This window comes from Pinus tabuliformis, chromosome 3_1 (assembly GCF_031772625.1).
Source record: "Pinus tabuliformis cultivar Carrire ecotype Pingquan chromosome 3_1, CPIR1, whole genome shotgun sequence".
Lineage (NCBI taxonomy): Eukaryota > Viridiplantae > Streptophyta > Pinopsida > Pinales > Pinaceae > Pinus > Pinus tabuliformis.
This window is the reverse complement of record NC_142301.1, coordinates 523,616,565-523,631,727: the sequence shown is the minus strand read 5'-3', so window position 1 is coordinate 523,631,727 and position 15,163 is coordinate 523,616,565. Positions and strand designations below refer to the sequence as shown.

At 36.1% G+C, this 15,163-nt stretch overlaps 1 protein-coding gene across 1 annotated transcript; it reads right to left on the bottom strand.

The window, feature by feature from the left end:
* Positions 1–2,025: 2,025 nt before the first annotated feature.
* LOC149188127 (putative LRR receptor-like serine/threonine-protein kinase At5g48740) lies at positions 2,026–14,059 on the bottom strand. The gene is made up of 16 exons (XM_089409873.1): positions 13,981–14,059; positions 13,302–13,839; positions 12,794–13,170; positions 12,507–12,604; positions 6,791–6,822; positions 6,629–6,700; positions 4,572–4,640; positions 4,411–4,482; positions 4,243–4,314; positions 3,882–4,078; positions 3,522–3,730; positions 3,293–3,419; positions 3,133–3,192; positions 2,819–3,008; positions 2,549–2,681; positions 2,026–2,418 (listed from the first exon to the last, which is right to left on the bottom strand). The coding sequence occupies exons 1-16, from the start codon at positions 14,057–14,059 to the stop codon at positions 2,068–2,070; spliced, it is 2,676 nt and encodes an 891-aa protein (XP_089265999.1). The 3' UTR covers positions 2,026–2,067.
* Between the last annotated feature and the right edge of the window lie 1,104 nt (positions 14,060–15,163).

The window sequence follows — 15,163 nt, the reverse complement described above, 5'->3', positions numbered from 1 at the left end:
ATAAAATTTGATTTTAATTCTCAGTTTAATTCAAGGACAAATTAAACTGGAATTTCTTGTTGTCATTCCTCAACACTCTTTGCTAGGATCAGCTACTTCTCCAAGGACATACTCCATGACTTCATTATTTGGGAGCGCCAAATCAATCCTTTTCTTCCATGCTAGGAAGTTTGTCAACCCAGTCAAGTTGTTTCTTTCCTTGCAAAATGTAGCCATGCTATTTGTAAATTGAGACATAGAATATAATATACTACTTACATTGTTAACCAAGAGTCTTGTTTCTTGATGATGTCTCCAACTATCTTGAAGTTTTCAATACCTTCAAGGAGACTTCAAAGATCTCCTATATATATTCTAGGATGCCTTCAATAAATGATTTATTCAAACAACTTCAAGTGATGATGCCAAAACTCCTTGTTGCTTCCTTCTTTGTCAAGATGAAGTATACTAGAGAAATTCCAATGAGAAATGTGTTCTATATTCAATGAGAGCTTGATGATGGGGTCTTCTTCGGTTTAGTAACCCTCCTTCTAGGTCAATGGTCTTCTTCATCTTTCCTTTTGTCCTTCTACAAATGATTCCCCTTACCAAGAAAACCCTTCTTTGTGTCCCTCCATCTGCCTTCTCTTGTTCACCTTAGCTCTCTTACCATGTTGGAAAATGCAACGTCGCAACTTATTAATTCAATTTCTCCTTGATGTAAATAGTTTCTTGTGAATTTTATTTATATTTTTATATTTCTTTATTAGATATTCTTGATAAAACAATTATCAAATGAAAAACAATAAAAAAAAATTATATAATTTACCGTTTTAATAATAAAAAAATAAAATTTACTACAAAGCCTCTTGGTTTTGTTGTCCTTTTATGTGAAAAAACTTATATAGAAAATCACTTCATCAATATATCCCTAACGAATATATCCCTAACCATACTAAAACTTAAATGTAAAACATCTTATTCTATCTTTCTTTCAATCATATTACTAACATTCCATCATAGCATTGACATTTAAGCATATATATAGTTTACAGTTTTAATAATAAAAAAGATAAAATTAAAAGTGATTTAAAAAATCACTTTTAAAGGGAAAGAAATTCTTTAATAATATCACACCTAATTTATCTAAAAAAATTAGATACAAATTATTAAAAAAATAAAATTTAAAGCAATAATAAACTAAACTAATATAATATTACTAAATAAGCATTCATTCAAAGTTTAACGAAGTCCTTAAAATCGATTATGGTGAAAGCAAGATTGAATCGCCATAGGTGAGATTTCTATACTTGTTACATTCCCTTCAGGTTAGGCCCTTAAGTCACAATAGTCTCAACCTTGATAAGTAACTTTGATGATAATAAATACATCTTTTTTCGGAAAAAAATAAGAATTATACAAATCTCATCCATGCATGTTACAATTGTAAGTATCTCACGCATGCGAACTAAATTTATTTAAAAGGAATGTTACATATTTGCATTTTTAACTATAACATTTGAAAAATATTAATAAATTAGGGAATCAAGAATTGATATTATATAAAAATATCGGAAAATGTAGAGTTCTAACGCAAGATAATTAAACAACATTAAAAAATAGAAACGAGCAGATTATTACTTTCCCAAAAAAACACGAGGGATTTTAGCGAAATTAAGGCAGTGATGGCGATAGTGATAATTAAACAACATTAAAAAATAGAGACGAGCAGATTATTACTTTCCCAAAAAAACACGAGGGATTTTAGCGAAATTAAGGCAGTGATGGCGATTTACTATCGGAGTTTTAAAATGTTACAAATATACATTTCTCAACCGACACATCGAAGGAGCGACATGTTAAATACTACGGATTTGAGAAAAAAATTATGTACATAACTTTTTTAGGAAACTTGGCTAAACATTCTCGACTGTGGTAAATAAACGATACATGGAGTACAAGTTTTTAAGAAGATTGCCAAATACATAGAACCACAGAACGTATTGACAGACTTTAAATTGAGTGTTCGTATCGACCAAAAGCCTTGATCGCCAACCTCCATTCAATCCATCTCCACAACGTGCCACCTTATCTCCCCACTTTTGGAATGTTGGAGCTGTTATCGCTCCACTCCATTCCTCCGCGTTCCATCGAATCCATTGACACATAGAGCGGGGTGACCAACAGCTCGCCACTGTCGATACCAATTTCCTCTGAAAATGAAACAGAAGCTTTCTCCTCAATTTTCATAGCCTTTTTGAGCTCTCTCACTACTTCACTCACGCTCGGCCTTAAAGACGGTTTAGCCTCAACACATCTCATCGCTACTTTCGCAACGCGAATGATGGATTTCAGATCGTAACTACCCTCCAATCTCTTATCTATAATTTCAGCTATTCTCCCACCATTTTCATCCATCTCCGCTACATACTGCGTCACCTGTAATAAACTTATTGTTAGACTCTAATCCAGATAATTATTGTGAGACAAAACTGCACTGTAAAATATTCTAATGTCACATTATATAATTTGATTGATATTTCAAGCGACTGCTGATATGATTCCTTACCCAACGAATGGTGTTTACTTCATCTACAGGTAGTTTTACATCTATGGGTTGCCTACCGCATATGATCTCCAGCAAAACCACTCCAAAACTATACACATCACTCTTCTCCGTCAACATTTGAGTGCTGTAATACCTGCAAAAACGTGCCCCACAAAAACTTGGCTAAGTGATTACCGTGGAAATGAAAAATAACGATAGTGCCTCTGTTCTTAATAATTAATTGATATGCAGTGCAGTGTGAGGAAAAGCAGTAATAGATATATGGCATACTCTGGATCCAGGTATCCTGGCGTTCCTTTCACCGCAGTGGTAACATGAGTAGCCTCATCATCAATTGTCATCCTTGAAAGACCGAAATCGGCCAGTTTTCCGTTCATATTGCTGTCTAAAAGTATGTTGGCGCTCTTGACGTCCCTGTGAATTATCTTTGGTGTGCAACCCACGTGCAGATATTCAAGTCCTTCAAATACAAATACCACAAATGTCATTAACCATGATATTTTCGTGTAACTATTATTGAAAACAACCAGAGCTTAGATTACAAAAAATTGTTGTACATAGAAGTAATGTAGCGAATGAGTTACCCTGAGCAGCATCTAATACTATTTTGAGCCTCATTTTCCAACTTAGTTCGGATTCTTCTGCTCTGCGACCTGGAAAAGAAATTAAAAAGCAAATACCTGTCGGTTATTTTAGCTATTCTATCGATTGAAACAAAGCATACCTTCCAGCAATAGAATTTACCATAAAGGTGATCTTTTAGCGACCCTTCCGACATGTAGTCGTAGACCAGCATAACTTCTCTGGTTTCGGTACAGTATCCCAATAATGATACCAAGTTCCTATGATTGATTTTAGAAAGGAGATCAACCTGTTCATGAGATACCCATAATACTAATTAGAGTGCAGCCATAACTGGCATTATGAGATTCAACAATGTAAACCATATTACAAAGTAATATCTACAATTTACCTCATTCAAAAACTCGTGAATTCCTTGTTTGGAAAACAGTGAGAGCACTTTCACCGCTATAAGATTTCCTTCCGGCAACTTACCTAGGAACACAGACCCAAACCCCCCTTGACCAATCTTCTGAATATAGTCTTGTGTGGCAACCACAATCTCATCTAGAGTGAAGGCACGCGAATTTGTTGTATTTCGAACCATAACCATAGAGTACTCTTCAACCCATTCAGGGAAGGGAAAGTTAGAAATTTGTCAAAGCACAATGCATAAGATAATTTCGGTTAGAGGGCACACTCCCAATATGCATATAATATCTGCCTTTGTAATATTAATAGTGTTTAGTAAAATCGGTAGAGGAAAGACTACCATTGGTTCCTTTGGAAGCACCCTGTTTTTTTCTCCTGCATTTATAGCGATACAAAGCAATACCCGCCGTGAACGCTAAAGCGATGATCAGAATTCCGCTTAACGTTGTTCCGACAATAACCTTCAATTTATTGTTGTTTGAATTTTGTGCAACACACTCCCTCTTATCCATACGGAGGTATGGGTTTCCAGAGTAACTGCGACATACCAAAGAAATAAATTTTCCATAAACGGTTTACAGTAAGATAAATTAGATGTTGATCATCAATTGTAGAGAATATTAAAAGAAATTTCTCAACTTCAAAATCTTAAAACGTTACTTGTGTTAAAACCTAAAGAATATAAAATGAGATAGGATTACTTGAATTTCAACGAACAATTGAGGAGAAGTTGCTGAGGGATTACACCGCTGAAATTATTGTTCTCTATGTTCCTGTGATAATCGATTAAAAAACATAGTTATTTTCCTTTAACTTTGAACATCAATTTAGAAGAAATACATAATAAACAAGGAAATTGGGAGACATACAACTCTTGAAGGTTTTGGAGGCGAGATAGCCACTCCGGAACAGTACCGTTCAGGTTGTTGTTTTGTAAATAGCTGTAGCAAAATAAACTTTTGTATATTCAAAATGCATATATATCTTTAAGAATAAAGGTCGATTATTTATTTATGTAAAGGAAACTTACAGTGTTTGCAACAGGGTCAAATTGGAAAGATCTGGCAATGGTCCCGTCAAATTATTATTGTTGAGAGACCTGCCCATTTCAACATGAGTGGTTAATGCTAAAGACTGACTGAGAAAGAAACTGTGCTCTTTCATAACCCGCACCATCAAATCCTATATTCACATGCTAATGCTTTTTATCTCCCTACACGGGTGCTTATCAAGCGCTAAAACTTCCTGTATAAAAAATATGGAAAGCAAAATACTTTCACTACAAATCATCAAACTCGTCACTATTGGCATGTATTTTATGGGGAGGCGTGTGATATCTTGATTATCGGATTATAAAGTAAAGTCAATATTGGCTGCTCTATTTTAATATCCTTGTGCTATTCTACGAAACTATTGGGAATGTTAAGTCTTGTTGTACTACTCTACGAACTTTCCGTAGGAGGATAGTTTTCGGAAAGTGTGCTAAATCATTCCTCTTTTTAGCTTTTCTTGTGGCAAAGGTTATATCGTTTTTTCCACAACAAAAGTGGTACGGATGATGTATATATATATGTGTTTTATTTTTATTTTTATTTAGTTTTATTTTTTGGGAGAGGTTTTTTTTTATTAGAATTTATAGTTAAATGAATATTGTTTTTATTTATTTATATTCATAAATATGGTGTATTTTTTTTATATTTTTTAATGTATATATGGATTTAAAGGTTTTAAAATCTTTTAAGTACATGGAGTGTACAAATTATACAGTTGAAACTTAAGAGTACAATAAAACTATTTTTTGTTTATTTCAAACAAAATCAACTAACAGTTGAAACTTAAGAGTACAATAAAACTATTTTTTGTTTATTTCAAATAAAATTAACTAAAAAAATATATTGCAAAAATGTAGAACAATGAGAGTATTGGAAATTTTCTAAATAGAAGAATTTTCTTTTTAATTTTTTATATAATACAGTGTTTTTTTAACCCATATATAATACATACTTAGCTGAAATTGAAATATTACACATCTCTTTCTTATTAATCTTATTAGGAAGTAATTAAATTTTTTTATTTTCATTGGTATAACTTTGTTTTCAAGGTTATTTCCTGAATGTCTCTTTACACACATATGAAGTTGATATTAAAATAAATTACTTAACATAAATATTCAAATAGTTAATTTTTTTGAAGTTTAGTATTGAAATGTTTTTTAAAAGTACAAGAATTATGCATCATTTTTATATCTCAAAAGTGAAAATATTTCTTTATCTTTTTCTAAAGTTGATATAAAATTATGTTATCTTTCATAGACATGGACATATATTATCTCTTTCATATCATATAATATATAAAATATATTATTACTTTCATTCTAGGTTGTAAGATCAACAACTAATTAATTGAGTACTAACTAAGTAATACTAAGAAAATAAGATGATGATGCTTATATGTTTTTAATTAAAACTAACCAAATACTTATATTCTTTTTTTATTACAACAATTTTTTTTTTCATTTTATTAAAAAAAAATATTTATCATTTAAAATTTAAACATAAGTAGAATTATACACCTTCCTCACATTACACTATTAAATAAATTTATCAACAAAATAATATACTATAAAATAAATCTCTCAACAAAATAATAATATATTTGAAATAACTTTAATTTATTAGGTATAAAAATTGAATTTAAAAAACCTATACATAAATAACAGTCATTTCTCACCTATCGAAAGAAATTTAAAAAGAAAATTATTATTATATTATCAGTAGCTACGATAGATTATGCAGTCTTCTATTTTTCCAGGGTCGAACACAAAATCCTATCACAAGAAATTTTAAAAGAAATTTATTATTATTATCAGTAGCTACGATAGATTTATGCAGTCTTCTATTATTCCAGGGTCGAACACAAAATCAACTGGTGACATGATTTTATGGATTCACAAAAGATGAACCTTAAATCTACAGTAAAAACAAGTTCAGTTGTGTTACACAAAAAAAAAAAATTGAAATTAAGTTCAGGTGGGTTACACGAAAAGTAAATTGAGTCTAACAATAATAATGATCGAATTAAACTTACACTTTAACCAATGCTGTCAACTGTTGGATATCTTTGGGCAGCGATCCTGTAAGATTCCCTCCCGACAAATCACTGTCAATGAAAAAATTGGCATGAGCCTTTACTATAAGTCTCCTCAGTTTTATGGTTTCAGCTGTAAATAAACAGAAAGATAGAACTTACAATTCGGAGATCCTTATGGCAGAAGAGCTTGTTGGAATGGTAATTTCAACTTGCAGATTTTTCCTCTGCGATGCGATCGCAGATCGCATATCGCCTTCCCTTCTTGTCCTTCACCGTGTCCTTTGATTATCTGCGATTCGATATTTGCGATGCGATCGCAGATCGCAGATCGCATGATTTAAAGGTTATAGAGGCGGTGACACATCCTCTCTCTTCTTGCGATGCGATGGTGTGATAAGCCATGCATTAAATTCAAATAGGATATTTTGAGCCGTGTAATAAATGATATTTACTAGGGTTGGTAAATGTAGGTGAAATCTTAAATTTTACTATTTTTTATTTTCACGGAAGCAAGAGAAAAGCAACACGTATTGTAAAGATATTTTGTGTTGTTCATTGTATATATAAAAAATATGCAAGAGCAGAGACGTGTGGAGATTATTAGCAAGGAGAGTTCTTTCTTCTCTGCAACGCACAGCAGTGCTGGACTTTTATAATTTTCTGAGATAGTGGAATCAGATTCTGGAACTGAAGTTCCTGTTGTAAATCCCTCTGAGTCGAGGAAGACAAATTCTGTAACAGTTTTTATTATTATTTTATATGATTAAGATCCTGTAGAAAACCAGAGCGTTGTTCTCTGTGCAAATTTATTTTGTGTTTGAAATGAACAGAAATTTCCAACATGGTATCAGAGCTAGTCTAGGCACTCAGTGAATAAAAAAAACAGAGGTGGTTTTTTCACTGTAGGAGCTGTAAGAAGCTTATTGAGCAGATTTTCTCCAGCAGAGAAAGTTTTTGCTTGTTTTTTTTATTTATACAGTTCAGTATCTCTTCTTTATTTTTCACAAGTTAAGATGGCAGATGCTGGAACTGGTTTGACAAATCCCCAACTGCCACAGTTTAATGGGAAAAACTACAGTTATTGGTCCATAACAATGAAAGCATTGTTTGCTTCTCAAGGAATATGGGAGCTGGTTGAAACTGGCTATGCTGAACCAGTAGATGCAACAGCGTTGGCTGCTTTGACAGCAGCAGAAAGAGACCAGTTGAAGAGTGACAAGAAGAAGGATGCCAAAGCCCTCTTTTTCCTCTTCCAATCAGTACATGAAAGTGTTTTTCCGCGGATTGCAGCAGCAACAAAATCTAAGGAGGCATGGGATATTCTCAAAACTGCCTATCAAGGCATGGAGAAAGTGAAGACTGCAAAGTTGCAGATGTTGAGGAAAGACTTTGAAAATCTCAGCATGAAGGAATCTGAAACAATAGCTTCATTCTTCACTCAGGTTATTGGCCTAATAACCCAGATAAGATCTCATGGTGAGATTCTTGAAGAAAGAAGGATTGTAGAGAAAATCTTGAGATGTTTACCCTCAAGGTTTGAATCTATTGTGGTAGCAATAGAAGAAACAAAAGATCTCTCACAGTTCACGGTAGATGAGCTGAGTGCTTCTCTTTTGTCTCATGAACATAGGCTGAGTAGAGGAACAGATTCCTCACTTAAGCAAGCACTCAAGACTCAGATGTCTTTTGGCCAAAGAAGAGGTTGAGGCAGAGCAAATAACAAAGGTCATGGAAGAAGCCAAAACAAAGGCAGAAATTATCCTGCAAGCACAAGCGGAAGGAGCTGCAATCAGAACCAAGATGAAGGTTCAAGCAAACAGCAAGCTCATGGACAAAGGTATGACAAATCCCAAGTCCAATGTCATTATTGTAAGAAATATGGGCACTATGCCAATGAATGTAGGAAAAAGCAAAGTGACATGAATAATAGGCAGAATGTTAATTTTGCAAATGAAGAAGATAAGAACCCAAAGAACGTGCTGTTAACATGTAACATAGCACAAGACAAACAAGAAGATTTTTGGTTCTTAGACTCAGGGTGTAGTAATCACATGACTGGTAATATTGAAATGTTTGCCAATCTGGATGAAAATGTGAAATCTGAGGTAACAACAGGGACTGATGATACGGTATCTGTCAAGGGTAAGGGCAGAGTCAGTATTCGTGCAAAAAATGGAGAACAGATGATTGTGCCAGATGTATACTATGTACCTGGCCTGAAATGTAATCTTTTTAGCATTGGACAACTCATAAACAAAGGTTACAACATATTCTTCAAAGATGATTTGTGTACAATCAGAGACATACCTCCAAGTAAGAAGATCATTGCACAGGTACAGATGACCAGCAATAGAATGTTTCCTCTCAAACTCAGGGCAGATTTGAAGGAAGGCAAAACTATTGCAGCTGTAACACAAGAAGTCTTTCAGGAACAACTGAAAGATGTGAATTGGTTGTGGCATTTGAGATTTGGACATCTCAATTTCGGAGGCCTGAATCTGTTGCACAGAAAGGGAATGGTAAAGGGATTACCATTGATCGAAAAACCAGACAGCCTTTGTGAAGGCTGCATCTTGGGCAAGCAACACAAAGAAAGCTTTCCAGCAGGAAAGAGTATAAGGGCAAAAGCACCATTGGAAATTGTTCACTCCGATGTGTGTGGACCGATGCAAACACCATCATTTGCCGAAAATAAATATGTTTTAACTTTCATTGATGATTACACCAGAAAGACATGGGTGTATATGCTGAAACAGAAGAGTGAAGTGTTTGAGAAATTCCGCCACTTCAAAACTCTTGTTGAAAAAGCAGTGTGGGAATTATATCAAAGTGCTCAGAACAGATAGAGGAGGAGAGTACATCTCCCAAGACTTTCTGCGTTTTTGCAGAGAGAATGGCATACAAAAACAGTTCACCGCAAGGTATACACCTCAGCAAAACGGAGTTGCTGAAAGAAAGAATAGGACCATTCTTGACATGGTCAGAAGTATGCTGAAGGCAAAACACTTGCCGCATGAGTATTGGGCAGAAGCTGTTACTTGCGCAGTTTACATCTTGAATAGATGCCCAACTAAAGCTGTCATGAACAGAATACCAGAAGAAGCATGGAGTGGTCAAAAGCAAACTGTCACTCACATGAGAGTATTCGGTTGTGTGGCATATGCACATGTACCAGATCAGCTAAGGAAGAAGCTTGATAGTAAGGGGGAGAAGTGTGTCTTTATTGGCTATTGTGATGAGTCAAAAGCATACAAACTCTATAATCCATCCACCAAGAAATTGATAGTAAGCAGAGATGTGCAGTTCATTGAAGATGAAGCTTGGGATGGAATCTTAGAGAAGACAGTGAATGTGAAGACAATTGTGTCTCACGAAGAAGAAGAGGAAGGGACAACAGCAAATAATCCTTCCTTGGTGGGTCCTCCTCCACCACAGCAAGTACAACAAACCACACCACAATCTGGAATTCGAACAGCCTTAAGAAGTCAAGGAAGTGCTTCTCCAAGCACACCACAGGGATCAGAAATACCCTCAAGTTCGGATGGAACTCCAAGCACACCAAGAAGACCAAGATTCAGAAATCTGAATGAGATTTATGAACAAGGAGAGGTAAGTAACAATACCGGTCTGAATTCATTATTCGCTTTATATTGTCATGTTGATGACCCAGTCCATTTTGAAGATGCTGTAAATGAAGATAAATGGATTGAAGCAATGAATGAAGAAATTGGTGCAATTGAGAAGAGTAAAACATGGGAGTTAGTGGACCTCCCTGTAGGCAAAGATGCCATTGGAGTTAAGTGGGTCTATAAGACCAAAAGCAATGCTGAAGGCAAGATTGACAGACACAAAGCAAGACTTGTTGTGAAAGGCTACAAGCAGCAACAAGGCAAAGACTATGATGAAACCTTTGCACCAGTAGCAAGGATGGAAACAGTCAGAACAGTGTTGTCTATTGCAGCACAACACAAATGGAAGATTTATCAGATGGATGTTAAATCTGCATTCCTGAATGGAGTATTAAAAGAAGAGGTTTATGTTGAACAACCTCCGGGCTATGAAGTTGAAGGCCAAGAGCATAAAGTTTGTAAACTGAAAAAGGCTCTTTATGGGCTAAAGCAAGCTCCAAGAGCATGGTACAACAGAATAGATGCTTATCTGATTGAAAATGGGTTTGACAAGTGTGATGGTGAACCCACACTCTACATAAAGCAGAATGACGGTAAGATTCTTATTGTTGTTTTATATGTAGATGATTTAATTTTTACTAGCAATGATGCGTCTCTCATTGCTGATTTTAAAGCAGTCATGAAAAGTGAATTTGAAATGACTGACTTGGGCTTCTTAAGATATTTTCTTGGAATTGAAGTAGACCAAAGCGAAAATGGCATTTTCATTTCTCAAGATAAATATGTAGAAGCAGTGTTGAAGATATTTAACATGCAGAACAGCAAGGCAGCTGTGACTCCAACTGTAGTGGGGTTAAAATTGACCAAAGAAGACAGCTGCAAATATTTTGATCCAAAACTGTACAAGAGCATAGTTGGCAGCCTTATGTACTTGACTGCAACTAGGCCGGACATTATGCACGCTGTGAGTTTAATCTCCAGATTTATGGAAAGACTGAAAGAGACTTATTAGCAGGCAGCCAAGAGGATTCTGAGGTATGTGAATGGAACGAAGGGGTTTGGTATTTTATACTCCTCTTCTGAAAGTTTCATATTGACAGGTTACACTGATAGTGATTGGGCTGGAAGTGTTGATGATAGGAAAAGCACATCGGGATATGTGTTTCATATGGGATCGGGAGCCATTTCATGGGCTTCCAAGAAGCAACCAGTTGTGGCTTTGTCAACAGCAGAGGCAGAGTATGTGGCAGCAACAGCAGCAACATGCCAATCAGTATGGCTGAGAAGAGTTCTCAGAGATTTGTGTCATGAACAAGAAAATAACACAACCATTTACTGTGACAATAGCTCAGTAATAGCATTGTCTAAAAATTCTGTTTTTCATAAAAGGACAAAGCACATAGACACCAAATTCCACTTCATACGTGAATTGGTTAACAATGGTGAGATTGTTTTGCAGCACTGCAGAACAGAGGATCAGCTAGCTGATATCTTGACAAAACCATTGGCAAAGAAAAGCTTTGATCATTTCAGGAAATGCCTGGGTATGCAGAAAAAACCCAGCAGTTAAAATTAAAGGGGAGTGTTGGAATGGTAATTTCAACTTGCAGATTTTTCCTCTGCGATGCGATCGCAGATCGCATATCGCACTTCCCTTCTTGTCAACCTTCACCGTGTCCTTTGATTATCTGCGATGCGATATTTGCGATGCGATCGCAGATCGCAGATCGCATGATTTAAAGGTTATAGAGGCGGTGGCACATCCTCTCTCTTCTTGCGATGCGATGGTGTGATAAGCCATGCATTAAATTCAAATAGGATATTTTGAGCCGTGTAATAAATGATATTTACTAGGGTTGGTAAATGTAGGTGAAATCTTAAATTTTACTATTTTTTATTTTCACGGAAGTAAGGGAAAAGCAACACGTATTGTAAAGATATTTTGTGTTGTTCATTGTATATATAAAAAATATGCAAGAGCAGAGACGTGTGGAGAATATTAGCAAGGAGAGTTCTTTCTTCTCTGCAACGCACAACAGTGCTGGACTTTTATAATTTTCTGAGATAGTGGAATCAGATTCTGGAACTGAAGTTCCTGTTGTAAATCCCTCTGAGTCGAGGAAGACAAATTCTGTAATAGTTTTTATTATTATTTTATATGATTAAGATCCTGTAGAAAACCAGAGCGTTGTTCTCTGTGCAAATTTATTTTGTGTTTGAAATGAACAGAAATTTCCAACAGAGCTGTTATCACAGCCGATCCCTTTCCAAGGGATGACATAGCAAGGATCGGAGACCCAATCTTTTATGTCAAAACTCCTTTTGATAGCCTCAAGAGCCTCAACTGCAGTTTGAGAACTACTCCGTTAGGCATTGAATGATCTGGTAATTGCGTAAGAGAAGCTTAGTGAGGAAGGGCACTTACTATCTTGTGAATATGTTGGCTGTTGCGTATCAATTAGCGAGTAATACTCAAAAGCGTTGATCAGAGGAGGATAAGGGGAGTTCGTGAGACTCGAGAGTGAAAACATACTTGATCCGTTGTAGACGAATACGAATATCTGCTCCACGGCAGAATAGTTTCGAGGGAGAGTAATGGTTTTAAAAACCGTTCCCCCATTTATCGTGATGTTAAAAGATCTGTATTCTGACTTGTTGAGCATCTGGACCTCTGCGAAATACAACAACAGTAGTAATTGATTCCCTTGGAGCGATGTAGCACTGAAGCCTATAACACCGGTCGAACTGTTTACAGCCCACGCCGTTTGCATGACAGCAGTTGGGGGAAGGTCTTCGGTATTGTTCGTTGAGATGCTCACTTCGGAAGTTACAGATTTATAGAAATTAAGATCAGTAGAGTCTAATGTTATATCTGGTGTCCAAATGCGATCGAACTTGTCTTGAGGATACCTGCATAATTAGCCATACAAAACTATTCATCGAAATCATTAAATAAAGCATACCAGTACTTGCATTAAAATTGCCTCTCATTACAATTATTAGATTTCCGTCGATAACTATCTGAAGTTCAAAATGTTCACCTAACCGTCGAATTTCCACCAACATCAATTCTAGATTTTAGATTTAGCCCTGTTCCTGGCTTGGCCTGTGGATACATGCCATCCTGGAGGGTCCTCAGCTCGATACCACTGATAAAGGGATCATCGCTCTCGAATGTTCTGATCAAGCACACATACATCACTGTGTCTGAAGTGGCGAAGATTCTTTCATCATAAATTGCACCCGTTGATGAAGTTAATGTTATGTTATCCATGACCAACATATCTGATGTCTGAAAAGAGAAAGCAAAGCTTGGCAAACTTTGGTATCCAGTGTAATGTCCAATGAGAAACCAGAGTCTTGAGAGGTAAGGCACGTTTGAGGGCACAGGCAAGTGATAGCAAGACTTGTTGAGTGGTTTTGGAAAGTAGCGTAGACTGTACAAAGAAGAACCGAGGGCAGTGAAATTCCCTATGGCTGCTGTCTCACCGACGTCTATGTAACTAGCATCGGTAACCCATGTTATATCGTTTTCCGCAGTGTGATTCGTTGTTCCTCCACAGTTGATATTCAGAAATCCTACCAAACCGCCAGAGAATAATTATTAAAAGAACAATTTCTTGTGAGCGAAATATTGGAAAAGAGATTGATGACCATTATTAAACCATATCTCAAATGACGATTCTAGAAGACTCGACAAAACGAGAGCACTCTGAATACCTGGTTGTTGGGCAGTAATAAGAGTGAATAAACTGAAAACCACACCCACTTGCTGTATCCAATAGCAGACGTTGGCCATGGCTCCTCCAATTATTAAAAAGTGCTGCGTAGTTGCGTAGTCATTGGAAGCAATTGGATTCTGGTTATCTCATTAGAAGTTCCAAACAGTTATTCCTCACCAATAACTCTCTTCCAATTCTTTTCTTTGATCTGTTTTGTGATGTGCGTGTGGATGAACAATAAAATGGAATCTCTTGAATTTGTAAGTCAACCATCCATACTTTTCGAGTGCTTCAGGAAATAAAATCATTAATGTCGTATTAGAAACGGAAGTCTGTATAGTTTTTTTGGACCGAGTTCAATGAGCCATTTAACCACGTCATCAATGTAGTATTATAAACGGAAGTCCGTATGGTTTTATTTATTTCATTAACTCAACATTGTAATAAAGGATTATGACGTTTTTGTTAGTGATTTGGAATGGAAAGCGACATTTATTTAAAATACGAATAATTTTTTAAAATTAAATTTTTTATCTTTTAATAAAATATATAAACAATCCATCATCCCGTATTTGGCTTATCAATATCAATACCTTAGAAAGTCTCTTTGAACTTATTTTTAGATAATGTTCACACCTAATCCGAAGGCGGTTGGGTAAACTGGAACGTGAACAGTCATCAAGAAGATGAACTGTTCCGTCCACTTTGTGTATATAAACAATTGTTCTCTTATGAAATAATATCTCAGTTTTCCTTTGTTCAATGTGGAGTTACCCTGGCCTGACATGGTATCAGAGCACAGGTCCCAGAAATAGTTGTAACTCCTGCCTCTGTCCTGAGCACTGCTCAGTCCTGAGCGCTACTCTGCCCTGAACGTTAGCGCATTGATTCATTTCTGCTGTTGTCCTCTGTCTCTCTGCGCATTAACTGCCAATGCTCTGACCTGCATCTGCCACACCTGCTCTGCCTCTGCCTGGCTCTGACATTGATTCCCTGCGCATCTGCATGGTAAACGTTTTCAAGCAAATTCTTCTTGCTATCCGAATTCCCCTCGAAAGTTTCAAATCAACCCCGCGGCATTCCCGTGGTGCGCTGCGGAACATTCTCCAGCCATCGCAGTCCCTCTGCTCCAAACCTCCATCCGGCTCCCACATTTCGACCCGAGGCCACATTTGGTCCGA